Source organism: Emydura macquarii, unplaced genomic scaffold (assembly GCF_026122565.2).
Source record: "Emydura macquarii macquarii isolate MOO-44397 ecotype Brisbane River unplaced genomic scaffold, CSIRO-AGI_Emac_v2 contig_1045, whole genome shotgun sequence".
Classification (NCBI taxonomy): domain Eukaryota; kingdom Metazoa; phylum Chordata; order Testudines; family Chelidae; genus Emydura; species Emydura macquarii.
Window position 1 is genome coordinate 7,017,433 of NW_027131182.1, and position 27,463 is coordinate 7,044,895.

The 27,463-nt window shown below is 38.7% G+C and overlaps 1 protein-coding gene across 4 annotated transcripts in view; it reads left to right on the forward strand.

Annotated features, from left to right (window-relative positions):
• DCC (DCC netrin 1 receptor) overlaps positions 1–27,463 on the forward strand; it is a 653,315-nt gene that overhangs the window by 496,344 nt on the left and 129,508 nt on the right. For all 4 annotated transcript variants that reach the window (XM_067545413.1, XM_067545412.1, XM_067545415.1 and 1 more), the window contains 3 exons: positions 3,204–3,352; positions 5,818–5,956; positions 18,544–18,593. In XM_067545413.1, coding sequence (XP_067401514.1) covers positions 3,204–3,352; positions 5,818–5,956; positions 18,544–18,593 — 338 coding nt within the window. The remainder of the gene's footprint in view (positions 1–3,203; positions 3,353–5,817; positions 5,957–18,543; positions 18,594–27,463) is intronic.

Below are 27,463 nucleotides of genomic sequence, written 5' to 3' on the forward strand. Positions count from 1 at the left end.
ATATAAAACAAGCATAAATGAGATAATCAAATTCTTTGACTAATTATTATAGGTTTTATTCCTGAGAAGCATCACATTTGGGGTGGGGATTCTCAATGGAACAAGAAGGCTTTGCATGTTTTGCTTGGACTTCACAGCTTAAGCACAGCCCATGGAAAAAAACCAACAGAGCACTTAATCTTTGCTCTTTCCTATCTTTGGGTTTGTTTCCTTTAGTTCAGGAAATGGAGGGCTAAGGAGAATGACTTTTCCGGGAGACATGGTTTGTGCTGCTTGAATAGCTCTTCCCACAGTTCTAAAGTCTTACTTAACAAAGAAAAAAAAATAACTTGGGAAAAAATAACCAAAACAAAACGTTCTTTTGCCCTTCATTATTTGTCATCAGGAATCAGCAGAGACTAAAGAATTTCTGCATGCCAAAGTGTTGAGAAGTTAAGCACATTAGAGTGTCTGTCAGACATATTGAAATATAATGAAGTGGAACTCTAGAGGAAAAAACTATTTAAATGTATCAATTCCATATCTGAGTATTAATATTAAATGCCATTTAAAACTATATAACTGGCAGCCTTTCACTGATTTTTAGCTTTCTACTAAATTGGGTATTGGTTCTCATACTGTGCTTGTGTCCGTAGTATTCAAGTGCCTTCCAGTAGTACATTCTGCTATATGACAGACATCTGTCATGTGCCGTTTGTTCTTTCCTCCTCTCCCCAGGGCGTACAATGTGTGCAGAAGAGTGGGTTGGTTGGTTTTGGTTTTTTTAATACCCATGTTGCTATGTATGTGTTAGAGGTCAAAGAAATGCCCCTTTCACTTGGCGTGGAAAGTGATGAGGTTTTTGATGGTCCTTGGTTCCGGGGTGGGAGGGATGAGATTCACGCCCCAGTCTCAGACTAGCCCCTGAGAAAGTTCTGTCTCCTGCTTAAACGAGGTGTAGCCTTATTGCAAAGAGTTCTGTTTGGGCCAGAAGAATGAAGTTGTCAACCATGGTCTTTATCCCGGAGCTAGAGGCAGTCTTCTAGATATACTCCACTTTGCATTTAGCATATCATTGAATAAACAGGTATTAGCAGAAGAAAGTGTCACGTTCTTTCCCTGTCACTTACTACAAAACTATTAGTTTCACAGACAAAAGCTGTTAGTGTAAAGCTCTCTGGTAACATGCATTTGACTGTGTGAAAAGCCTCTTATAAGAATTATAAGGCTGTTATCTGCCAACTGCACAATAACTAGCAAGTTTGTTTTGCATGACGGCATTTTCTGTATGTAAAATATGAATTGACCATTTTATATTCAGGCAAGGGAAAGGTATCGACATGCAACAACTCAGATATTTTAACCACTGTTGATCACACCAGTCTTCAGAGTTTAGATCATTTTCAGAACTGGTTTTTCACTTGTCCTGTGACTTTTCTGCCAATTTTCTTCCTTTTTTACTCTTCCTTGGGTTCCAGCTGAAAGGACAGATGAATTGTAGAGACTGACTTGAAAGTACTAGTCAGTATAATGGTTCATTCTCATTGCCTGACATGTGGGGAATGACTGTGCATGGAATGACTATTAGTGGTAAGGAAGTTTCCTAAGTATAACACTTTTGTTATTTGGTAACTAGTTCAAGCCAACAGTGAATGCATAACATTGATAATGTGTGACAATCAGAATTCAGAGTGAAATACGTATTAGTAGAGATAGACCTGTGCAACTCTGGGGGGCTTTTCTATGAAATTTGTGAAGGAAACATATGCAATTTCATTTTGAGTTGGTTTGTACCAGAGAAAATCTCTTACCTCCTACCTCAAATTTTATGAAGTCATAGTTTATGAAGTCATAGTCATAGTCACACTGAAAATGGAAAATAATTCAGCTTTCTGTATTTTTTGTTCCAGATTTTCCTTTGTTAGAAAATAAATCTGTTCCAGGTTAAAGTATTTCAGAACTCACTGCACTAACTCCAATAATTGCAAGATTTTGTCAGATGGTTGGATTTTTTAATACGTTTTAGTTTCTTTTATTTTATAAGTATTTATTATTGTGGGTTTCCTGTAGCATCTTCAGAGTGCTAGGTACTACACAAACACAAAAGTATTGTTGTGGAACAGAACTGGAGATGTGCTACATTTTCTTTCCAATTCATATAATTAACTTTTGCCAAAAATGTCAAACCTGGAAGCTCTCTAGGTCCCTAAGTATGGATTTCAAGGCCTAACTTTAGGCACCCAGGTTTGAACATTTTTATTTATATCTCACAGTCACACTAAACTGCATGATTTCTTCCTATCAAATCAATAGCAATGTTCAGTACCAAATTTTGAATTCAAGAAGGCAATAGGGTTACTCGTGTGTATCATAGTATGAGTACAGGGTTCCCAGTCTGGCCCTCAGTGAACATGCAAGACTACTTTTATTATGATGATTATTTTTAGCAACTATATGTTTGCGATCCAAAGAGATTGTTACGGGAAAGCATATAAAATATATCTAAGGTTAAGTAAATAAACATGAAGTTACACAGGCAAAGAAGGTAAATAGGAAATAATACAGTGATACTAAAATCCAGTTGTTGCATTGGTAATAGGAGGCCAAGCCAATATGTGGTGCAATAAATCAATTTTTAAACAAGTAGCCGTTGAGCCAGTTTATACAGAGCTTGAATAGATACTCAAGTATGGTAAGGCTATGTCAAATTTCCCAGGAAAGCTGGGTTTTGTGTGACTATTTTAGGTTGTGTGTCAGGGGAGAATATTAAAAAAAAAAACACCCAACAGCAGAAGTACAGAAAGGTAAAGGAATGGAAAGGGAGGGAAAAGAGAACAACTTCTGTTTCCATTTACTAAGAGTTAACCTCCTATTTCTTGTAACAACATGCTAAATGAAGGGCAATATTATACAAAGCCACTTTGTTCTTAGAAGGTTATTTTGATTCAATGTTGTATCTCTCTGCGGAGCTTCTTTATAGATTAATCATGCCCTGCGCCCATACCATTCAGGTCTATTAAACGCTCCCTCATTGAGAAATGCACTTCACTCCAGTGTTAAAAGCATCCAGCTCTGCATAGTCTTATATAGCACAGAAAGTGAGCTTCTTTGGGGACACACATTGGGTCAGAATGTGCCAAAGCACTCAAAAGGATAACAGAATGATAAAGGAACTGAGCTGCCATAAATGACTGCTTTCATTCAGGCAATTTTTCTTTATACAGTGCAAGTTCCAGGGCCAGTAGAAAACCTGCGGGCTGTATCTACCTCACCTACCTCAATTCTTCTTTCCTGGGAACCCCCTGCCTATGCAAATGGTCCAGTCCAAGGTTACAGATTGTTCTGCACAGAGACTGCTACTGGAAAAGAACAGGTGAGCAAGTTAATGGAGCTGTATGCTTCTCTTTTCATAAGTTGTGAGGGCAGGCTTTTGCTGGCAGATATGACAAAATCAGACAGCAAGGAGCAGAAGTGTTCAATCCAAGTGACCGTGGCTATCTTTTCAGCAGCTTTAAACCTGATGATAGTGGAAATTTTGGTGCTTCAATGGTTACTCTTCAGCATAAGGGCCTTGTAAATGTGCACTCAAATGCAGTGAGTAGAGGGAATTTTTAAAAAACATCCAAGTTTTTAGAACCACTTGCAGGTTTGAACTGTGAGAATGTATATGCCACTTCAGCTGAATATTACACAGGCTTATTACAATATACTTTAAAATATGGAGGAACTGATTCTTCTTTCACCTACACTGGTGCAAGACAGGAGTATCTCCATTGAGGTAAATGGAACGGCCTATTGAAATCCATGTTAATCTTATAATTGATTTCAATGGAAGCAGGATCATATGAATTCATGCCAGCATACAGTGGGTGTAAGTGGGAGAGAAACAAGCCCTTAGTTTATCTTTCTTAGCTTTATGCTAAAGTCTAGAAATGAAACAAAATGCCCTCCCTTTCTAGGAGTCCTTTATATTTTCAGAAACACAGAATCCCTGTTATATTTGAGCAGATCTATCACTGACATCAAGGGAAGTTCTACACATGAAATGGGGGTAGCTATGGTCTAATTTATTTCCTCAGTGGCTCGTTCTTCCTCAGGGCCAAGTGATTTCAGGATGTTAGGGCTCCCTGTCCCATCTGTCTCAGTTCCTAGACACGTTCGCAGACAGAAAGCAGCAGCCCAGAGTCCAAAATGCAGGCAATGTGGTGAGTTTATTGTGGCTAAACAAGCAAACATAAAACCACAGCTCTTCACACCAGTAGAGCTTTCTTTCCCATAACCGTAGCTCTATATGCTCATAGAGTTCCCTTCCCCTTTACCATAGCTCTATACCGCCAAAAGAGCTTCCTTCCCACTAACCATAGCTCTGTTCACCCATAAAGCTCTTCCTACCCCTTGTTCTTTTTGGTAGGCTTAATTATACCTGTAGTGCCTGCCCTGGTACCACCCCTTACAATTTGTGCTCATATTCCGTTTTTAAGAGTCTTGAGTCTGGGGGCTTCAGTACCACCTCTTTTGTACCCCATAGGAGGAGTAGGGAGCAAGGGTATATTTTGGCCATGGTCACTTTTATGGCCCTTTAGTTTTTCTTTCTCACACCTCCTTTTACCTCCTTGCTCTCCTCCCTACCAGTTGCTTGATCTTGCTCTGGCATCTGTCTTGAAGAGGAATCAGAGCTATCCTTCATTTGTACAGTCATATATCAAACCCGCACTACACCTGAAAACATTTTGACAACATCTTTTATATCTTCTCACAGTAATAAAGTAAACCCATCTGGTTGTGGGTAGGCCAAAGTAACGCACAGTGCCTTTGTTCTGTTCTTTGTTACATATGCATCCCAAAAAACCTCAGCTTTCAAGCAGGCAAGAAGGCCCAAATTTCTGTACACAGGCCTGAATACTTATACAAATGTAAATTTTATACTACCATCTCTAACACAGGAGTGTAAAATATATAAACTCAAACTAGGCATTATCTGTATTTCTCACAATTGAGAGAGATAAACAAAGGGAATACGCATCATCATTATTATTGGTATTCTGCAATAACGGTGTGTTTTTATGTGGAAACATAAGATCATGGTCTCAGCTCCAAGGATCCTACACTCGAGCAAACAAATAGTTTAAACAGTTCAGACTGTTAACGTAGTATATCAGTAGCTGATGAAAAGTTAAGGTGGCAGAGGGATTCTGTAGAGGTCATTTAGATATGCTGTATGGATAAAATGTGACTTTTTTTTTTTTTAATAGAAAGTTAGAGGTAAATTTTACAGGTTAGTAAAATAGAGAGTCCCTTTTTCTCCAAACTGAGCCAGATTAATTTATTAATGGCCTGTAACAGTCTTAGGCATCATAAATCCTAGGGCAAATTTATCTGGCCTCTTCACTCCCCCCAAATCTTCTTTCTGCCATTATCTTCCTTTATTTCACTCTCCTTTTTTCCTAGAATTCCTAACTGCTAGTCTTTTCCCCCCCCTCCTTTCTCTTCACTTCTTCCTTTCCCTATTACTTTCTTCTGAGAGTAGAAGTGCTTAATTTAAGAAAGGAAAATTTCTTCTGTGTTTTAAATAACAACTAAACGAAATGTCTAAGCACCAAATTCAGCTGTATCTGGAAATGTAGCAGTTTAATATCAAGACATTTAATATCTGAGAACTTGGCTGTAACAAGCAATGCTATGTTCCAAATTAACGTTTACAGCAATTTAAATAAGGATTTAGCTTTACCTCTTAGAGATAGAAAAGCCCTAGTGTCTAATCCGTTCATCCTCCAGCATTATTGCCATACCTTCCTTAACATTTCCATTTAGTAACAATTATCACTTTTATGTGCCCAGAATATAGAGGTTGATGGACTATCATACAAACTGGAGGGGCTGAAAAAATTCACAGAATACACCTTACGATTCCTGGCTTATAACCGCTATGGACCCGGGGTATCCACTGAAGATCTTACAGTCATGACACTTTCTGATGGTAAGTTAGAAATACAGATGCCAGGATGGACAATGTAAAAAGAAAATGTGCACTTTGAGAATTACCATCATAGATTGCTATGTGTGAAGTTTTATCCTGGAACCAGGACAAGTTCATGAGGTCCTCTGACATATATTCAGTTCAAGTCAGTAATGGCATAACAAACTAAATGAGAGTTGACAACCAAAACGGAAAATATAAAATAAAATAAAATAAAATAAATAAATAAAAATCTTCAGGACATTTTCAGAAGCAGAAATCATAGATCCATTGTCTGCCCATGATGTTGTTTGACAGGGAGTTTGGGGTCATATCCCTCATGATCACTTGTCCTGTTCATTTTTCCTATTTGGTGGAAGATTGTTAAGTATCATGATGCTCTTTCCATTTCCTAAAGTTATGCATAGGTTTATCCTCACCACTTTTTAATGGAAAGTATTTTATTATGTCTGATAATCTGAAGGAACACTTTTCTAGATATTCCTCACATCTGGGACACTAGAATAGAAAATGTCTGTTTTACTTTCTCCTCTGTCACTGTGATTGGATAGTCACTCTTCCCTTGGCTTGCACTATGCTTTGTGTCTCTGAATTCTTGGGGTGTTAAGCTGATTTTTATTTTGAGCTTGGAAACATCTAATGCCTGATATTCACATGTAAGTGCTGCAATGATTCCGGTTGAAGTCAGTGAGCCTGATTCCCTCACTTGTAATTCCATTGATCAGTTTGGTTACAGTGGTGTAAATTCAGTGTCAATGAGAGAAGAAGTAGCCCAATAGTGGTGTGTACAAAATAGGATCTGTTTCCTGCTGATGGTACCTTGATGACTTCTCTGGGTAGATATTTTTTCACTGCTAGAAACTTGTTACAATATTTAGAGGAAAACAGAACCCTGAAAAAGAAGGAAGTAACTGATATTGATGGTGTTTGGAGTGGGGGAGAGAAAACAAAGGAAGATGAGAATATATGGAAAGAGGGCCAGTTTCTCAGTGGGTATAAATACCACATGGCTCCAATGTCTTCAATACTAATCTACACCAGCTGAGAATCTGACCCAAAAAGAACAGACGGCTTTTAAAGTTAAAAGATTTGCATTTGCATCCAAGGGCACCTATGAATGGGTCTGAGTTTAAAAAAAACAGGGTATTCCACCAGGTGCAAACTAAACTATTTAGGTGTGGACTTCTGTAATCCCATATAATCTGATTGCCATTGGTAAAGACTAGTTTTTTTCTGCACGCTTATGAAGGTAGGTATTCAAATTACAGTCTCTGATCCTATCATGTACTTGGATCACTGTTTGATTTAAGCTCACAATAATGTTGTCTTTACCAGGGCTATGTTTTCACTGCAAAAAAGGTGGGGTTTTTTTACACTGAGATAACTATTTTGCTGTAAAATCCTAGTGGAGACAAGGCACACATCCAAGTGGGGACTAGCTCCATCGAGATAACTTACCTGCCCTAGTTTATGCTACAATTTTACAGAGACATGGCTACCTAGATAAAAATAGTGAGACAAAGCCTAGGAAAACAGAAGTGTTTAGCAAACATGTTCACAAATGCTTAATTAAGACATTTTTAAATACCACTTTGCAGCCAGTGGACACAAAGACAATGGTAGTTATAAATGTATTAGCTAACAGACTTGCTAAAAACACTTCCTTTTCCTAATCTAGGTAGTGCCCATGATGGAGGAAAAGATTGAAATGGATAAGGATGAATTCTCTGCCTCAAGTTCTGTTGTATTTACAAATATTTCCCTTATTAAAAACAAATATTTGCTATCCAACAGAAATGGTACAAAATACTATGATAATATTATTGTAAGTTGTAGTGTTTCAGATCGCCATTGTAGTATCCTTTTTAAGGTTCATCTGTGAAACCCACACCTCATTTGGCACTTCAACTTTCAATTATTTTACATTTGACACCTCTTCAATATTTTTTTCAAGTACTACTTATGCCTATCCATCTAATTCAGTCATCACTTGTAATACAGATTGGATCTTGGCAGAATAAATTACTTCACACTTATAATTATAAAAACAAAAGGAAAACATGTGAAAATGAATATTTTTCCATAATTTATGTAGATATAATTCACACTGTGTCTCTGTTCTCCATTTTGGTTTTAAATGTCATCGTAAGTGACAAAGGGAGAGACTGTTATTCATGAGTCTGAAAATTATCCTCTGAAAGTGTGTTAGAAGATTTCACCTCTCTGGGAGCACAAAATGTCACGGAAGAGAAGGCTTTCATGTCACTACTCCAGAAAGCAGCAGAATGGAGAATAGTGTATGGCATCCAAAGACGCATTTCTCATCTCTACTAGGAAGCAAGGGTAGGAGGTGTGGTGCTAGCCTGAAATTAAATCTACTGGTTCCAGTGTTGCTTTGTTTTGCAGATGTGTACATGATGCAAATGTGTAGATATGCTGCATGCTCTCCCCCCAAGTGGTTTCCATTCTTGGGGGCCAGCAGGTGACTAAAAGCTACAAAAGTATTTTCCTCCAGAGCAAGCGTCTTTGTCAGTTGCAGTTTCAGCTAACAGGAAAGGAGCAGGCAGGCAGTAGACATAGATGATGTGGTGTAAATTATCATGAATCAAAACTAATTCAGCGCTCTGGGGTTTGGTTTTGTTTGTGGTGTTGAGCTGCCCAGCAGAGAATTAGGAATTGTAGGCATGTTCCCCTCCTCTTTTAGAGCTAATAGATATTTTAATATCCATGAGCTATTTGTAAAACCATTGCAATACTCTGTGGCACGGTCAGTTAAATTTTGATCCTGTCAACTTTGATTTTGTCCTTTTAACTTATCCCACTGAATACAGTAATTGCAGCACAGAAAGATTGGTGCTGCAGAGAGAGGTATAAACTGTAGCTCTTTGCAACACTGAGGACTTGGTGAACCTACGGGTGGAGGGGAAGGTGTCTTTAAGACAGCTTTCTGTTTCCCTGATCCTAGGGCCACTAAGAGACATTTAAGCCTTTGGCATAACTTAGACAAGCCTATGAACTAAATTACACCAGCCTCTGTGGTATCATTGGAACCACTCCTCTGGCCAAAGGTAGGCTGGAGCCTGGGCTTTCTGCCCTACCCGCTACTACATCCCCCAAGGTAGAGGGGGGGAATCACAGGGCTGGAAGGGACCTTGAGAGGTCATCTAGTCCAGTCCTCTGCACTCATGGTAGGACCAAGTAATATCTAGACAATCCCTGTCCGGTGCTTGTCTAACCTGCTTTTAAAAATCTCCAGTGATGGAGATTCCACAACCTTCTTAGGCAATTTATTCCCATGATCAACCACCCTGTCAGTTAGGAAGTTTTTCCTAATGTCCAACCTAAACCTCCCTTGCTGCAGTTTAAACCCATTGCTTCTTGTCCTGTCTTCGGAGATTAAGAAGAAGAATTTTTCTCCCTTCTCCTTGTAACAGCCTTCTGTGTACTTGAAAGCTGTTATTGTGTCCCCTCTCAGTTGTCTCTTCTCCAGGCTAAACAAACCCAGTTCTTTCAGTCTTGCCTCATAGGTCATGTTTTCTAGACCTTTAATTGTTTTTGTTGCTCTTCTCTGGACTCTCTCCAATTTGTCCATATCTTTCCTGAAATGTGACACCCAGAACTGGACACAATACTCCAGTTGAGGCCTAATCAGCACCGAATAGAACAGAAGAATTACTACTTGTGTCTTACTTACAACACTCCTGCTAATACATCCCAGAATAATGTTTGCCTTTTTTGCAACAGCATTACATTGTTGACTCATATTTAGCTTGTGATCCACTAGGACCCCCACATCCCTTTCCGCAGTGCTCCTTCCTAGGTAGTCATTTCCCATTTTGTACATGTGCAACTGATTGTTCCTTCCTAAGTGGAGTACTTTGCATTTCTCCTTATTGAATTCCATTCTATTTACCTCAGATCAATTCTCCAGTTTGTTCAGATCATTCTGAATTTTAATCCTATCCTCCAATGTACTTGCAATCCCTCCCATCTTGGTATCATCTGCAAACTTAATAAGTGTACTCTCTATGCCATTATCTAAATAATTGATGAAAATATTGAACAGAACCAGACACAGAACTGATTCCTGCGGAACCCCACTCGTTATGCCCTTCCAGCATGACTGTGAACCATTGATAACTACTCTCTGGGAATAGTTTTCCAACCAGTTTTGCACCCAACTTATAGTAGTTCCATCTACATTGTATTTCCCTAATTTGTTTAAGAGAAGGTCATGCAGGACAGTACCAAAAGCCTTACTAAAGTCAAGATATACCACATCTACCGCCTGCCCCCTATACACAAGGCTTGTTCCCCTGTCAAAGAAAGCTATCAGGTTGGTTTGACATGATTTGTTCTTGAAAAATCTCTGCTGATTGTTACTTATTACCTTATTCTCTTCTAGATGTTTGTAAATTAATTGCTTAATTATTCGCTCCATTATCTTTCCGTGTACAGAAGTTAAGCTGACTGGTCTATAATTCCCCAGGTTGTCCTTATTTCCCTTTTTGTAGATGGGCCTTTTCAATTTGGCCTTTTCCAGTCTTATGGAATCTCTCCTGTCTTCCAGGACTTTTCAAAGATAATCGCTAATGGCTCAGATATCTCCTCAGTCAGCTCCTTGACTATTCAACAATGCATTTCAGCAGGCCCTGGTGACTTCAAGACATCTAACTTGCCTAAGTAATTTTTAACTTGTTCTTTCCCTATTTTAGCTTCTGATCTTGCCTCATTTTCACTGGCATTCACTATGTTGGACGTCCAATTGCCACCAACCTTCTTGATGAAAACCGAAACAAAGAAAAAAACAAAGAAAGCATGTAGCACCCCTGCCATTTCTGCATTTTCTGTTATTGTTATTATCCCCTCATTGAGTAATGGGCCTACTCTGTGCTTGGTGTTCCTCTTGCTTCTAATGTATTTGTAGAATGTTTTCTTGTTGCCCTTTATGTCTCTAGCTAATTTAATCTTGTTTTGTGCCTTGGCCTTTCTAATTTTGTCCTGCATACTTGTGTTTTTTGTTTATAGTCATCATTTCTAATTTGACCTAGTTTCCACTTTTTGTAGGACTCTTTTTTGACATTTAGATCATTTAAGATCTCCTGGTTAAACCAGAGTGATCTCTTGCCATACTTCCTATCTTTCTTACGCAATGGGATATTTTGCTCTTGTGCCCTTAATAATGTCTCTTTGAAAAACTGCCATTCAAAACTTCAATTTTTTCCTCTTAGACTTACTTCACATGGGATCTTACCTACCAACTCCCTGATTTTGCTAAAGTCTGCCTTCTTGAAATCCATAGTCTTTATTTTGCTGTTCTCCCTCCTACCATTGCTAAGAATCATAAACTCTATCATTTCATGATTGCTTTTGCTGAAGTTTCCACTTTCAAATTCTCAACCAGTTCCTCCCTGTTTGTCAAAATTAAATCTAGAACAGCTTACGCCATCTTCTGAAGTAAGGAACTGTCAAAAATACATTCCAAGAACTTGTTGGATAGTCTGTGCCTTGCTGTGTTATTTTCCCAACAGATATCTGAGTAGTCGAAGTCCCGCATCACCACCAAGTTCTGTGCTTTGGATGATTTTGTTTGTTGTTTAAGAAAAGCCTCATCCCCTTCTTCTTCCTGGATTGCTGGTTTGTTGTAGACCCTTACCATGACATCACTCTAATTTTTTACCCCTTTTATCCTTACCTAAAGACTTCCAACAAGTCTGGCTCCTATTTCCATCTTAACCTCAGTCCAAGTGTATACATTTTTAATATATAAGGCAACACTCCCTCCACTTTTTCCCTGCCTATCCCTCCTGAGCAAGCTGTACGCTTCTATACCAATATTCCAGTCATGCATTGTCCCATCAAGTCTCTGTGATGCCAACTATGTCATAGTTGTGTTTATTTACTAGCATCTCAAGTTCTTTCTGCTTTTCCCCCATACTTCTTGCATTCGTATACAAACATCTAAGATACTGATTTGATTTCTCCCCCCAGTTTAGTCCTGTTTTTCCCCTACCCCTGCTATAACAGCCCATGCTTCCCTCAAATTCCAGCCCTTCTCCCAGGTCTTTTTCACTTTCCTGTGGGCTTTGGTCACCTACCATCTTTGAACTTAGTTTAAAGCCCTCCTCACTAGGTTAGCCGGTCTGTATCCACATATTCTCTTCCCCTTCCTTGATAGGTGGACCCCATCTCTGCTTAGCAGTCTTTCTTCCTGGAACAGCATCCCATGGTCAAGGAAGCTGAAGCCCTCATGGCGACACCATCCTCACCTGGAAGTACATGCTTGAATTCCTGGATGCCTATTTAGGACAGCTTTTCAGAGTAGCCCAGAAGTGGTTGGCATAGGGGTCAGGAATCTGGCCCTTTATGTATAATGACATACAGTCGTCTTAGCTCCCACAAAAACACTATGCATGGTGAAGGGGGGAAGGGAAGTAAAGAGTGTGAAGCTGGAAGTGATAGTTATGGTATGTAGAACCAAAACTTATTACAATTATTTTATTTTAGTAGCACCTAGGGACTCCAATCAAGATTAGGGCCCTATTGTTATACGGACAATGCAAACAAAAAATAAAAGACATTCCCACTCCAAAGAGCTTATAATTTAAATAGACCAGACAGGCAAAGAGTGGGAGAAAGGAAGAATTATCTCAGTTTCACAGAGGGAGAGCTGAGACAGAGAGAAGTTAAGTAGGAAGGCTCTGTAGAGCCAAGAATTAAACACAGGGCTCCAAAATCCAGGTCCAGTGTCTTAATCACAAGACCAACGTTCTTCCTCTCTTCAACTTAATGACGAACAATTTTTCCCCATATCTCTTTGCAAAGGCCCTGCAGTGCTGGTAGCTCATCATTTATAATGAATCCTACAACAACAAACATGTGTAGGTGTACAGTTGAGAAAGGAGATAGGGAATTCTATTAAGGAAACAGATTTCCTTTTCAGTCTTCCAAGAGTTCAATTTAAACAGAACTAAAAGTTAAAATGATGAAGAAGCCTTGATGTTGTCATTCTACCTGAATTTCTTTGTTGCTGTGAATACTTTTGTATCATAGCTTCTTTAGGTTCTCACTTCCTGTGTTTACTTGGTGTTTTTTCTTTGTGTTCTTTGCCGTGTGGACTTTAATACTTTGCTCTGATTTTGATTGTTGGGTTTAGTGTGCAAGTCCTGGGGTTTTGTTGAATTCCTGTGATATACGGAAGGTCAGACTAGATGATCTGATGATCCCTTTTGTCCTTAAACTCTATGGCGTTTCACACTACATGATATAGTACATGGTGTCATGAAGATGCCTGTCCTACTATTTCCTTGCATGTCTGTAGGAAGGAATTACCCATGAAGTTCTGGGATCTAACCTATAGTCTAACAAATATACTCTAATCACAAGGATTTGCTGTGGATTCTTCAATTCCAGGAACTATACAGCCACAGATTTATAGAATTTACTAGATCAAGGAAACGCTAAATCTTTCATGTTTTAGTTTTCTGTTTAATCTACAGCTCAGTTAAGATTTGGTCAGGCTGTTTGCCATTCCAGAAATGCTTTGAGTTATCATGCCTATGAATGTATCAAAATGTCTTTAATCCCAGAAACTGGCAGTCTTATTTAATTCTTTTTGAATATTTGATTAAAAAATAATTAATATCCATCATGATAATATGAATACATTTTTTTTAAAGTTAAGAAGTGCAGCTCAAACTGACAAAGTCAGAAGACTGAGCATGTAAAATTATTCAGATACCAACAGCTCATTCCATAATTTGAGCTGTTCATGTGTTCGCTTGCACGTGTAGGGGCCGTAGCAGTGGCAGGGGAAATGCTGGCTGTTAAAGTATTTAATTCAGAAAATTACAAGAATCTGAGTGGTTCTAACTCACAAGTGCAGATTTGTCCTATGCAAATATTCTGTGAGAGGTGTCATGCTTTAGAATCATAGAATCATAGAGTTGGAAGGGACCTCAGGAGATCATCTAGTCCAACCCTTTGCTCAAAGCAGGACTAACCTCAGCTAAATAATCCCAGCGAGGGTTTTGTCAAGCCACAGCTTAAAAACCTCTAAAGATGGAGATTCCACCACCTCTCTAGGTAACCCATTCCAGTTCTTCTAGTGAAAAACTTTTTCCTAATGTCCAACCTAGATCTCCCCCACTGCAACTTGAGACAGTTGCTCCTTGTTCTGTCATCTGCCACCACTGACAACAGCCTAGCTCCATCCTCCCTGGAACCCTCTTGCAGGTAGTTAAAGGCTTCTATCAAATCTCTCCTTATTCTTCTCTTCTGCAGACTAAACAAGCCTAGTTCCCTCAGCCTCTCCTCATAAGTCTTGTGCTCCAGCCCCCTAATCATTTTTGTTGCCCTCCACTGGACTCTCTCCAACTTCTCCACATCCTTTCGGTAGTGGGGGGCCCAAAACAGGACACAATACTCCAAATGCGGCCTAGCTCATCAGTCCCCAGTCTGTAGCTGTGCATGGGATTCTTCCGTCCTAGGTGCAGGACTCTGCACTTGTCCTTGTTGAACCTCATCAGATTTCTTTTGGCTCAATCCTCCAGTTTATTTAGGTCCTTCTGTGTCCTATCCCTACCTTTCAGGGTATCTACCACTCCCCCTAGCTTTGTGTCATCTGCAAACTTGCTGAGGGTGCAATCTACCCCATCCTCCAAATCATTAATGAAGATGTTGAACAAAACTGGCCCCAGGACCGACCCCTGGGGCACTCTGCTTGTGACCGGCTGCCAGCTAGACATGGAGCCATTGATCACTACTTGTTGAGCCCTATGATCTAGCCAGTTCTCTATCCATTTTATAGTCCTTTCATCCAACCCATACTTCTTTAACTTGCTGATAAGAATACTGTGAGAGACCGTATCAAAAGCTTTGCTAAAGTCAAGGTATATCCTGTCCACCACTTTCCCCACATCCACAGAGCCCGTCACCTCTTCATAGAAAGCAATCAGGTTGGTCAGGCATGACTTTCCCTTGGTGAATCCATGTTGACTGTTCCTGATCACCTTCCTCTCTTCCAAGTGCCTTAAAATGGATTCCTTGAGGACCTGCTCCATGATTTTTCTAGGGATTGACCCATTGAGGTTCTGCTGATAAGCCAGACCACATAGGTATAGCTAGCTCCAACTAAAGAATATTATCTGACCTTTCTGTGGTATTTATATAGACTCCCCTTTACTGTAGTATCTAAGTATCTCATGGTGAGATAAGGAAGTGCTCTTATCCCCATTTTACAGATGGGAAACTAAGACACAGAGAAATTAAATTATTTCTCCTACGTCGCACAGAAATTCTGTGGCAGTGCAGGGATTTGAACTTGGGTATCCCAAGTCCTAGGCTAATGCCCTAAGCACTGAATAATTCTTCTCACTTCTGCTTCCTGTGTAATATCTAAGGTCTGTAATGCTTAGTCTAATTTACCTAATGTAATCTAAATTAATATATGGCCCCATCATGATATCACTTGAGCACTTGCCAAGTACTTAAACCAATAGTGGCAGCTTCTCTGACCTCGTCCCCCAGCCTGTCTCCTTCCTACTCCAATCTGTCCAATATGTGGTGCTCAGGGAGCTCTTGCAGAACAGGCTCCATATTGTGCAAAAGGCACCTACTATAAATCTCATCAAAATGGATGCATAGTCAAATCCTTTGAGCAGCGACATCATGGTGGTTACACACTACTGTAGCTGACACAAGGAGTAGGATTTGACCCATGCAGAGTATACTATTCAGCAGAAAAGTGGTGTGTTTTTAATTTTATCACAAGTAGGTGGAATTTGGGATATCTAGAGAACGTTGGAAAGTACTACTTTTTATTGTTTTCCAGTCTGTTCCCTGAAAAGTGAGGGAATTATTCTATTATCTTGATTTACCAGTGAGTCCTCTGATCTCTGTCTGTATTTTAGGTTATAAATTCTTCTGGTCAGGATCTGGTTTTATTTCTGTTTTGCACAGCCCTGAGCACATTGTCAGCACTTACAAATATCAATAATGAATAACAGCAATACATATGGCACACAGCACAATCTGTCTATTAGGATGTGTTGTTTACTCTACAAAAGAAGAATATGAGCTCCTGTTTAATTCTGAAGAGTGGTGGGTAGGTTACTGGTTTATTGTCTCTCAAAGATTCCATATCAGATCTGCTCAGTTTACAGGTAAGAAGTGATTTTTTCATAACCTCCAGATTTGCAAATGTAATCTGGAATTTGAAAGTAAAAATGTGTTTATTCTGGCTCATGCATCAATGCTAGTAAGGAAGATTCTGCAGGTAACGTTCTGCCTCCCCTACAGGGGTGCAATCCATTATCTTAAATTTCTGAATGTGATTGCATAGGTGTAAATGAGGTCTGAACTTAGGCCTGCATTTGAAAGTTAGTTAAAAATAGATGACAAGAAAACTGCTTAAGGTGGTAAAGCTACGGGCATGCCCATCCTATTCTCCTGCTACATGTGCTTTTATTGAACAGTAAGAAGTTTCATATTCATATTAAGAGTGACTCCCAGTCATGAATCCTGCTACCGGCCCTTGCTCTGACGCTACATATAATCCAAAATTATATTAGTTTGTTTTTAATTGGCCACATCAAAAAATAAATATCACCTATTGTGTTTTGAAAAATGTGGTGATGCACAAGAGTAAGGCAAAGAAGCAATGTTTAATGATCTGCAGTATAGTTGCTCTTGGCAGCATTTGTTTTTTTAATATGGAGGAAGAGTTATTCTGGAGCTTTATGTGCTTGTGTACCTGCTTAGTTTAATTACACAACAGAGATTAATTGCCTATGGAGAGTACACTTCCAGCATTTGCAGGGTTTACAGAGTGGTTCAATGGCTCTCAGCATCCCAACCATCCAAATTGTTCCAGCACCCTACCCTCACTGTAAAAAAACATATGTCTGATTTCCAGTGTGAATGGCTTCCAGGCATTGGATCTTGTCTCTGCTAGATTAAAGATCTCTCTACTATCAGAAATCTTCTCCTTATTCAGATCCTTATAGACCACAATCAAGTCACCTCTTAATTTTCTTTTTGTTTAAGCTAAATAGACTGAGCTTCTTTAGTCTCTCACTGTAAGGCAGGTTTTCCAGACCTCAAATCAGACTCCCGGCCAAGCTGGGGAGGGAGAAGACTTGCTCTTCCCCTGCACCGTCACTCTCGAATGGAGATAAGACTCATCTCTAGGTACCTCCTCCTACTGCGAGAAGCCCCAGAACTTCCTGCAGATGGAGGAGGTACCTGGAGGTGGCTCTGATCATCCCCAAGAGCAGCCGGGCATGGGAATAGCAAGTCCTGTCTCTTCCCAGCCTGTCCCTAAGTTAGACTAGGGACTTCTGCCCCATTGGCTTATGCCAGGGCTTGGGGCTTCCACTCCACAGCTTCTGCTATGACTCTGGGCTCCCGGGCTCAAGGCTTTGGCTCCCATGGCTCCTGATATCAGTGGAATCTCTCAATGTGAATGAAGATGGCAGAAATGAGTCCTAGATGAGCAAAAGCTTTACTTTGGGGGGTGTTTAGTAAAAATAGATTTTATATTTAAAGGAAATTCTAATTTTAAATAGATAGGAACTTGAGTTGGTCATTTGTTCAAATTAAGGTCTGATTCTCTGTGGGCATAGCTACACTGGGCTGCTCCATCGGTGCCACAGCCATCAATGCAGTGGCATTGATTGAGCAAGTCTGATGAAGACTCGCTCAACTGATTGCTGAGCGCTTCGCCCATTGACTCCGGTACTCCACTGGAATGAGACATGTAAGCTATGTTGATGGGAGAGCATCTCCCGTCAACATAGCGTAGTGAAGACAGTGGAGTTGCTCAATGCAAGGTGCATCGAGATCAGTTATGTTATGTAATACCTTGGATTGACAGAGCCATGCGGTGTAGACCAGGCCTCAGGGTCTGGAGTCAAGGGCATCAGCAGCTAGAAAGAGGGTGCTCAGCAGCTTGTAAGATGAGGTGCTAAATAAGCATTAGTCACGTTTAAGAATTAAAGTACGTTTACAGTAGTGGACATAATAAAATTAATTATGAAATTAACAAATGGTGTCTCCACAGTTACATACATTACTTAGAGCAGGAAGGCATATTTTAAAAGAATATTTTAGTAATATCAGATAAAGATTTGATTTTTTTATTTTATTTTATGGGAAATCTTCAGAACTGTTAGCAATTAGGATAGCATATACTAATTTATCTTAATACTGTGTGAATTCTGCAATGCATGTATTTTAATAGTCTGATGTTCAGCAAAGCAATTACCTGAAAGATCTTGTTACAAACTTCAACTGAAATAAACAAGTAACTGAATCAACTACTCCTTATCACTGCAGGAAATCTACTAACTGTTTAATAAGGGGCTCACTAATAGGTCTATCAAAAATGAAAAGAAACTAATAGATGCATTTATTTTTAGTCTCTCTAGGTGTCTTCTGAAGTGCCACCTGAATTAACTACACATTTATGATCAGATTATAAAGTGTATGGAAAAGCCATACTCACTTCTTTCCAAAAAGAGAGAGATTTGACATAGCCATTTATGACTCTGCTACTAATTACAGTTTTTCCATTTTTCCCCATTTAGTACCAAGTGCAATGCCTCAGAATATCTCCTTGGAAGTGGTAAATTCAAGGGTAAGTCTGCCATATCTTCACTGTCTCATTGTCAGAGTTCATATATGTATTTGGTACATCCTGTATATGTGTACATTTTATGTAAACGTGAAAAAAGTTCCCAAATCCACACAGTGCTTTGCTTTATTTAGTTCCTTGTCCTTCCTTATTAGTTGAACTGACTGTTCCAAGTCCCTGTTTCTCCATTTCTGACAATCATTTTCGTGGGCTTTATATTTCTTTCCTTTCCACAGGCCAAAGTATCATAGGCACCTAAGCTGGTTTAATTAAGACAACAACCTTCCTATAGTAACAGTCTAGTGGATGAGAATGTGTATTAATTGCTGATAAATGAGACTTTATAATCTTGTTGATTCTAACAAAGCGAGAATTGCTCCCTCCAATGCTTTTAATCAGGCATCGTTCTTGTAGCGATTGATTTTTAAGTCTGGAATTTATGACACAGTACTGACTCTACAACCTACAAAAGGGTTTCCCTGTCACTAGTAAAGGAGTTACTTGGGAGCCATGAAAAGTTCTGTCCTCCTGCAGAAGGTGATTTAGTCTTTCTTCTCAAAGCATATAATGAAACTACTTATTTACAGATAGCACCTCGCTGTATCATAAAACAAGCCTTACAATAATCCTATGACTTAAACGTTGTTCACATTTTACATCTGGGTAAATTGAGGCACAGAGAGACCAGGAGATGTAACCCAAGCCAAATAAATCTGTCACAAAGTGGGGATTAGATCCTAGACTTCTTAACAATTGAATCTTCTGCTTTTACAGCTAAGGTTCTTAAGAATGTGCTTCATTGTTAACATCAATACTTAACACTTACAAAGTGCTATTACTCTGTAGATCTCATAGTGTTTAACAAAGTAGGGTCATTATTGATATTTAACAGACAAGGAAACTGAGGCACTGATATGTTAAGTGACTTGCCTAAGGCCACTAAACAGACGTCCTGATTCATGCTCTGTTCATTCTATCTCAACAAACAAAAGCACATAGTTGACTCCCATTTAAAAAATATTGAAAATGCAAAAAGCTATTTATTATTTTCCCTTGGTTTTTCAGTACATAGTTAATTTTTCTGTGACGTACATCTGTTTTTGTTTGCCAGTAAAATGTGTCGATGCAAAGAGGGCATGCATATTTGTCACCTGTGCTCACAAATTTGGGCTAGATTCTTGCAACTGGGAAACAAACAGTGTAGCTCTTACTTCATTAAAGCTATGCCAATTCGTACCAGCTGAAAATGTGGACCATATAATGTAATTGTGTGTGTTCAAGGGCTACCGGAATTCATAAGTACCTATTTCTCACACACTAAAATGCATGCTTTGGGTTCAATTCTGTTCTCCTTGAAGTCAGTGGAAAACATGCGTTGACTTCGTTGGTGTAGTAATACCTTTATGGAGCCATCGATGCGGTGCTAACAGAGCAGCCCAGTGTAGATATACCCCCAGAGGATCAGACCTTAATTTGAACCAATGACCAACTCAAGTTCCTATCTAGTTAAAATTAGAATTTCCTTAAAACATAAAGTCTATTTTTACTAAACACCCCCTAAAGTAAAGCTTTTGTTCATCTAGGACTCATTTCTGCCATCTTCATTCACATTGAGAGATTCCATTGATATTAATGTATTAATACTGGGGCATCAACATAAGAGTGATGTAGAACAAAATAATTCAAAAAATAATTCTTTGCAATGAAACATCTAGGACCCACAATGGCAAAGAGGAGGTTAATGAGGACTTGTGGACCCAATTAACCCTGCCCTGCTACACTTGCAGCAGATGTCAGGTGTGCAGAGGGGAGTTAACATGAGAAGAGCAAGTTGAATTGGGGGCTGGCCGCCCAGGAAGGAGAGCAGAGCTCTGCTTCTCCCTCTCTGAGAGAAGCCTGGTTATAGCCAGGAGACTGAGACAGCTTCCTGGCAGTACGAGTCTCCTGGTGGATTGAATGACCAGGCCCTGAGAGAATGACCAAAGGACTAGTTGTTTGAAGACAGGACCGGAGTAAAAGGGCAGGGTCCTGCCAAAGATTCTTTGGATGCCCCTATTTTGGTTTCTTGGTTTTTCTTTTATTTGTGGACACTAATACTCTGGAAGGGGTGGGACTGAAAAATGCATTAGCCAGAAGGCCTATGCACCACTGCATTGGACATCACGAAAGGCTGCAGACGACCCTGAGGCATGGTGAGTAGTGCCCTGGTGGGCCATGATGGTACCCTGTCACAGTGTGCCATACAAATATCCAGTTGTAAATGTAAGGAAGCATTCTATTCAGTATAGGTTCTTGTACTACCCTCATTACCATAGTATCTGAGTGCTTTCCACTAGTGTAGTAAGTGATGGGACTAATATCTGTCACGTGAGGTTCATTTTTTTCTCACCCCCCATGGGGAAATTGTCTGTATAGCCTACTGCTTTGGCAGTTGTTTTCTTCTTTTAAATCAATATGTATTACCTGCTGGTCTGTAATTGTATTAGAAAAGGCAGGTCAAAGAAGTGTGCCTTCTACTTGGAGCAGAAGGAGTGATGTTTGTGATGGTTCTTAGTTCCTGTGGGAGTTTGATCCACAGTCCCTGAGAAAAGTTCTGTCTCCTGCACAGATTAGTTTTGTCCTAGTAGTGTGAAATTCCACTGTGCCTAAGGAGCAAGAGCCGGTCAAAAATTTTCCAGCTGAACAGTTTCCCATAAAAAAATGCTGATCAGATTAAATTGAAACATTTCATGGGAACATTGATTTTGTCTAATTTTTTTTCAGGAAATTATCAAAACATTTCATTTCAATGAGATCTAAATGTTTTGTTTTGATAAGTTTGACATTCACTTTGTTGTTTCAACATTTATGTTACATGAATATAACACAGATGTAAAAAATGATAAAGTGGAAATGAAACTTTTCTACCTTACTGAATCCAAATGTTTGGATAAGGTCAAAATGAAATATTAGAATATTTGGAATATTATGTTCCATGAAAAGTTTTTGACATTTCGACTTTACTGAGTGATTGGGGATGATACATATTTTGAAATCTTAGAATTTCCTTCAGGACAGAAATTCTGAATTTCAGCTATCTTCTGAGGCTTCTGAGGGGCGTTCTTTGATCTTATCCTTTCAATGTGGACATGAGATGTGAGCACATATTAAGACAGACCTAGATGTAACCTTCAGGAAATGAATGGATCTTCACACAAGCATTAATACCATCTGATGCCAATCACTTATTATCTCATAAAAACAATCACTGTAAATGCCCAAATAGAAAAAGCAATAAGAAGCTGTGATAGTTTACTAAGACAAAGGAGAACCAAAGTCACTGAATAAAATCACTGATCAATTTTATAAAACACAGTTCTTGCTCGGATATTTTAAGGTTGTCAACTGAGAAGTTATAACTGAGCAACAGAGTTAATCCAATGCAGGAAAAAATGGGGGGGGAGGGGTGGAGAGGAAGAAGTTATCTATAAAACATCTTAAGTAGTAATTTTTCATTCAGGATTCAGGCAACAGCATTGTCACTGTAGTGAGGTGAACAATTGGAAGGTAAATAATAAATGATCAACACCAACAATTTCACTAAAGGAAACAATCATTTAGAAGACAGAGAGGCCAATTTGCCCTAGGAAAAAACTCTCACCAGGAAATTATGTTCAACACATACGGCTTTCATTGTTTCTATGTCCTGTGTAGGACAATTGCCATCTTGTTAATTTTATGGCAATAAATAGATTAATCTTGTCCTCCACAATGGCACAATGTCAATTAAATCCAAGAGATCACAAAGGGCTTTTCTACATGGCCACTTACTGTGCACAAGCATGCTGTGTGATAACTTGCTGTATAGAGAAGCCTGTAGGGTATGTCTACACTTCGCTCAGAGGTGTGACTGCAGCATGTGTAGACATACCTGAACTAGTTTTGATCTAGGTACTTCAAATAAAAATAGCACTTGTTAGCCACGTGAGTTCATACCCAGGGCTCCCGGTGGGTTTATAAAGCCTGTGCTGCTACCCCATGTTGCCAGCTAGCTCAGGTACATCTACATGTGGTGCAGTTACACCTCTGATTGCAGTGTAGTCAGTCCATTTGTTGAAGCTGATTAACTCTATCTCCTCCATTTGATATTTTATATGTTAGTTATTAATTCTGTTAGCATTTTATTATATAAATAGCAATGTGCTATTTTATTATGAAGCATGTTTGAGGGGTTCTTTTTCACCATTTTATTGGCGTAACATAATCTTTTCTTTGGTAACTCTTTGCAACAGAAAGTCCATTTAGACTCTCAAGTTGCCCCTTCCGGGCATTAAAAGAAATATACACACATACTTTATCAATTTCAGGAACATCAGACATAATGGAAAAGTGTCCATGTGTGAAATCTGTATTTACAGGTGGGTCTTGGTGAATATGCCTTCAGACATTTCCTTTTGCACCACTGATGCTTAAGCAACAAGTTAAATCAAAAGCTCATTAATAAGGGTGAACGTACTGCTTTGGAAACACTTCTACAATCTCACGTTAATTATGAACTTAAATTACAGTCTTGCTGATCTCTCCATTTTCCATCTGTTTTTCTTTAATGCAAATGTATATATTTTTTAAAATGTCACTCTTCACATTTTAAACCCTCCTACGTGTAGTACCCAGGGACAGTGGTGTACAGGAATATCTCATTCCAAACCTTTGTGTGTATTTTTGACTTATTCTCAAGACACAAATGTTACAGAGCAGCTGGTAATCTTTAGTGACCTTATGTAGTGATCATTCAAAGTTAAGACATTTAAAACAAAAATAGGAAAATATGCTGTAGGGAATAATATTGCACAGCAATGAGGACAGACCAAGTCCACTTTAACATTATTTTTATTTGTTCCTTCATATAATAATGATATTGATGTTTCTATTGCTAAAGTATATAGAGCTTTTTAGGTTCTCTAGGTTTCCTGTATGTATCATACATAATCTGAAGTTGCTAATGTAGTCCTGATTTACAAAGCATTTAAGCATAAAGTTTCAGTGGGATGTTAGCACATACTTCAAGTTACATACATACTTAAGTGCTCTGTTAAGTCAGGATGGGTTTATGCACGTTTATGTGCTTTGCTGAATCGTGGCCTATAGGACTGCTGTGCTGTAACCCAGGCAAAACAAATTGATCTCAGTTCTTTTCATGGTGGACAAATTTCGATATCCCAGTGCCAAATGGATGGTGCACACCTTTTGGCAGTGAAGGCAAAAGATTGAATTCTTGGGTGTGGAATCTCAACTGCCCTCCCACCTCTGTTGCCAAGGTTGAGGCCCATTGGCAGGGAAGTGTGGGAAATCTTCTATACAGTCCCTGAAGTTTTCCTCTGATGGTAGGGAACTTCTGCTTGCTAGAGCTATCAATATGGCACAGTTCATGAGCAATTCATTCAAAAAGAGGGATTCCAAAAGTGTGCACTTGAACTTCTGTGTGCTTATTGGGACCAAACTGAATTTCTGACTCATTTCATGTTTGTGCATCATTAAAACCCTCACCCTATAGAAAGTACAGGGATAGACATATATATGTCTACACATGCACATGATTTGAGAAAGCTAGAATAGATTTATAAATGTGGGTTTCTTTTGAAGAACAACCTTAATAAAAATAAAAATAAATTCACTCAATCTAGAGAAACAAAGTGTATCAAGCAGAAGAACCAGCTTCATGGACTGTGTTTAAAATGCCTTTGTTTACAACTAAGAAATATTATTCTTATGGCATTTGTTGCCAAGACACAATTTAATTCCCAATGTCACATTGAACTTTACATTATTTACCAGTCTTGTGAAAGTATGGATGTGGTTTCTAATGTTTTTCTCTTATCTCTTAGTTTTTGCAATGATCTAAAATATAACACTGCTATGGTCTGTCAGCTTTTGTCCTGATCATTCTTTCTTTTCTTCTAACCTGACAGCAGTCACTGAGAATTAGCTCAATTAAACACTTTCACTTTGCACATTGATTAAATAAAAAAAGTAGCTGAACTTTACTCTACCACAGTTCCCAAATTGTATTTAAATATTGCAGAGGTCAACCATGCTTCATAATGCAACCTTGTCTAATACAATAACCTGCTTCAACACGTCCCATAACTGTTTAAACATCATGCTGAGTTTAATGAGATTTCTGGCTTCATAATATTTTTCCTCATTGTTGGGAGATATAACAATTTAATTACATAGAAGATTTTTGGAGTATTATTATTATTATTAATATTTGTATTGTTATTGTGCCTAGAGGCCTCTGTCAGATCAGGGCTCCGTTTTGCTAGGTACTGTCCAATAAATATCCGTCCCTGCCCCCAAAGAGCTTTCAATCTAAAATACAAGATATAACAGGATGGATGAGAAAAGCAAGAGGCTGAGGGTTATTGGAAGACAGAGTAACAAAAATCATCGAATGTCTTATCGCAAACTAGATGAGCTGTGTGGCAATTCATGGCCAATCATTAGCAGTAATCACAACTTCCTGTATTTCTTTTAAGTGGCCAAAAGTCTATCTTACCATGAAATTTTATTTCAGAACCTCTTTACATATAATACTGAGCTGTTCCAGATCCTTTTTTTCTACTAATGCTTGTTCCATTGCAGTGTCCAGTGTTGCCAAAAAAAGCATTATTGGTGTTTGGGTGTATATTTCTATTCAGTTTAACTTATACACAAGGAGTCAAATTCAGTCCCCAGAGCTGCGCATGGCAGGTTTTTCATTAGTCAGTGGGAGCTAGCATGCAGCCTAGAGCAGTATTTGACTATAAAGTTGTAAAGAAGTTTGTGCTCTTTCATATTTTACTGACAAAATTGGAAATCTTGGGGAAGAAAACAAAGCCTGTGGAATTCATAATGTAACTTCAGCAGGATGTTCTACCTACATTAATGTGTCATGTGCCAAGAAAGTTAATTTAATAGCAAGTTACTTTGTATAAAACTAATTTTTAGTTATTCTTGTGGGAGAGGGTATGTGTGAAATTCTGTACATAACTCTAGCTCTGGGTAAAAACAATATGAAATTCTTCTTTTGGAGAGAGAGAGAAAGAGACCTGTCTTGGTCTAAACTTCAGAATTTCCATCTGATTTCTTTGACAGTCCAGCTGCTATTTTAGCTGAGAGGCAGCAGCCATTAAGTTGATATTTTTCCTATTTTGTTTTTAAATTGAGAGGATTTTACTCTCAATAGAGCCCTTCTATGTGAGGGGAAATTCTTCAGACTGTTTTGGGTTTGTTTGTTTGATTTTTATTATAACAATGGCTTTTTTTTAATACAATAAAGGCTTTGAATTTTTCTCTAATTCACAGAAACTTTGTGCTTACAAATAAGATGCCTGCTAGTATATTGGTAGTTTTAAAGCCACTAAAGTAGTTGTAGATATTTCAATATCTACATTATCTGCTTGCTACTTTAAAAAACCTATATGAAAGGAGCATCCAGGATTTGTACAGTAAACACAGAGGCATGTTTCCCATTGTTCTCTTTCAATTCTCATCTTTAAAATCTCCTCTTGTCGTGATGCCTACAAAAAAAATTGACGATATGCTGGTGTGCTAAGACCATGGTCACCAGTATTGTCTCATTATTCCCTTTTACTCCCCCATCAGTCTGTCTGTATTCATCTGTTGTTTATTGTTTTTTATTTGGATTGTAAATTCTTGAGGGCAGGGCTTGTCTTTTTTTTCTCTGGTTGTACAGCACCTCGTACAATGGGTTTTGGCGAATGACTGGGTTTCCTAGGCTCTATAATATTACCATTACCACAAATATTTATCATCCACAAGCTGTTCCACTGACGTGAATGGGACTGCTGGTGAAGTAATGCACTGCACAGTATAGTTAAGGGTCTCAACACCCAGACTGAAATAATTCCTCATAATCAAGGTGAGATAAAAGGTAACAGGCCTGATTCTTCTCTCATTCCAATGTAACTCAGAGGAAACTCCACTGAAATCAATGAAGTTTTATACTGATGTAATTGAGAGCAGAATCAGACCCTTGCTGTGCTTAGGATGTAAGACTCACAAATGATCCAACAAAGACTTATCACCGAGGCCTAGTGTATCTTCACCAGAGGCTACTTATGGTAAAGTGGTCTGTACAATAGAGTTTGCAGAATCTGACTCCAAATAAAATCCACACTGTTAATAAAATGATAAAAGATACAAATTGTTTAACTGTATATAGAAAAGTCAGAAAAGTGTTCTTCTACATGATTGTCCTCATCCATTTCAATTAAGCCAAGCATAAGATTCTTGTTGCAACTGTGCTGAAGGAGACAATGGCTAAAACATGGCTGGCGTAAACAAACAATGATGATAATGGAATGTCCTTTTGAATATTTTATTTGCAACACTATGTTGGATATTTTCTTTTACTTTACAGTAGTAATAATTAGCACTCAATGAGTTCCCCTTTTCCCTGCTTTGTGTCTTGTGCGGTCAATTACACCTTGGGCAAATTTGAAGTGAAATGCTACTGAATATGAAATATCCACATACACTGGTGATAGCGTTTTGCAATCACTTTGTCCTTAATTTGCAAAGATTTAAATAGTTACATAGTGGGCAAAACAGTGAAGAAATCAGGTTCGCTGCAAATTACTTTACTTTCACCACCAGCCATATATTTGTGACTTCATGATTTGCCTCCCACCCATGTAACTCTGAGAACTGGTCAACACTGCAAAATTTGAATGTGTTTGAACACAATTTACAAGAATCAAGTTAGTTAATATGATATTGACCATGACCTTGTAGTCAGGGTAGATCTGAGCAAACCACATTCAGCAGCGTGCCACCTAATGACAATTAAACACTGAGAGCATGAGGGTTTCATCATGGTCGTCTGGCAC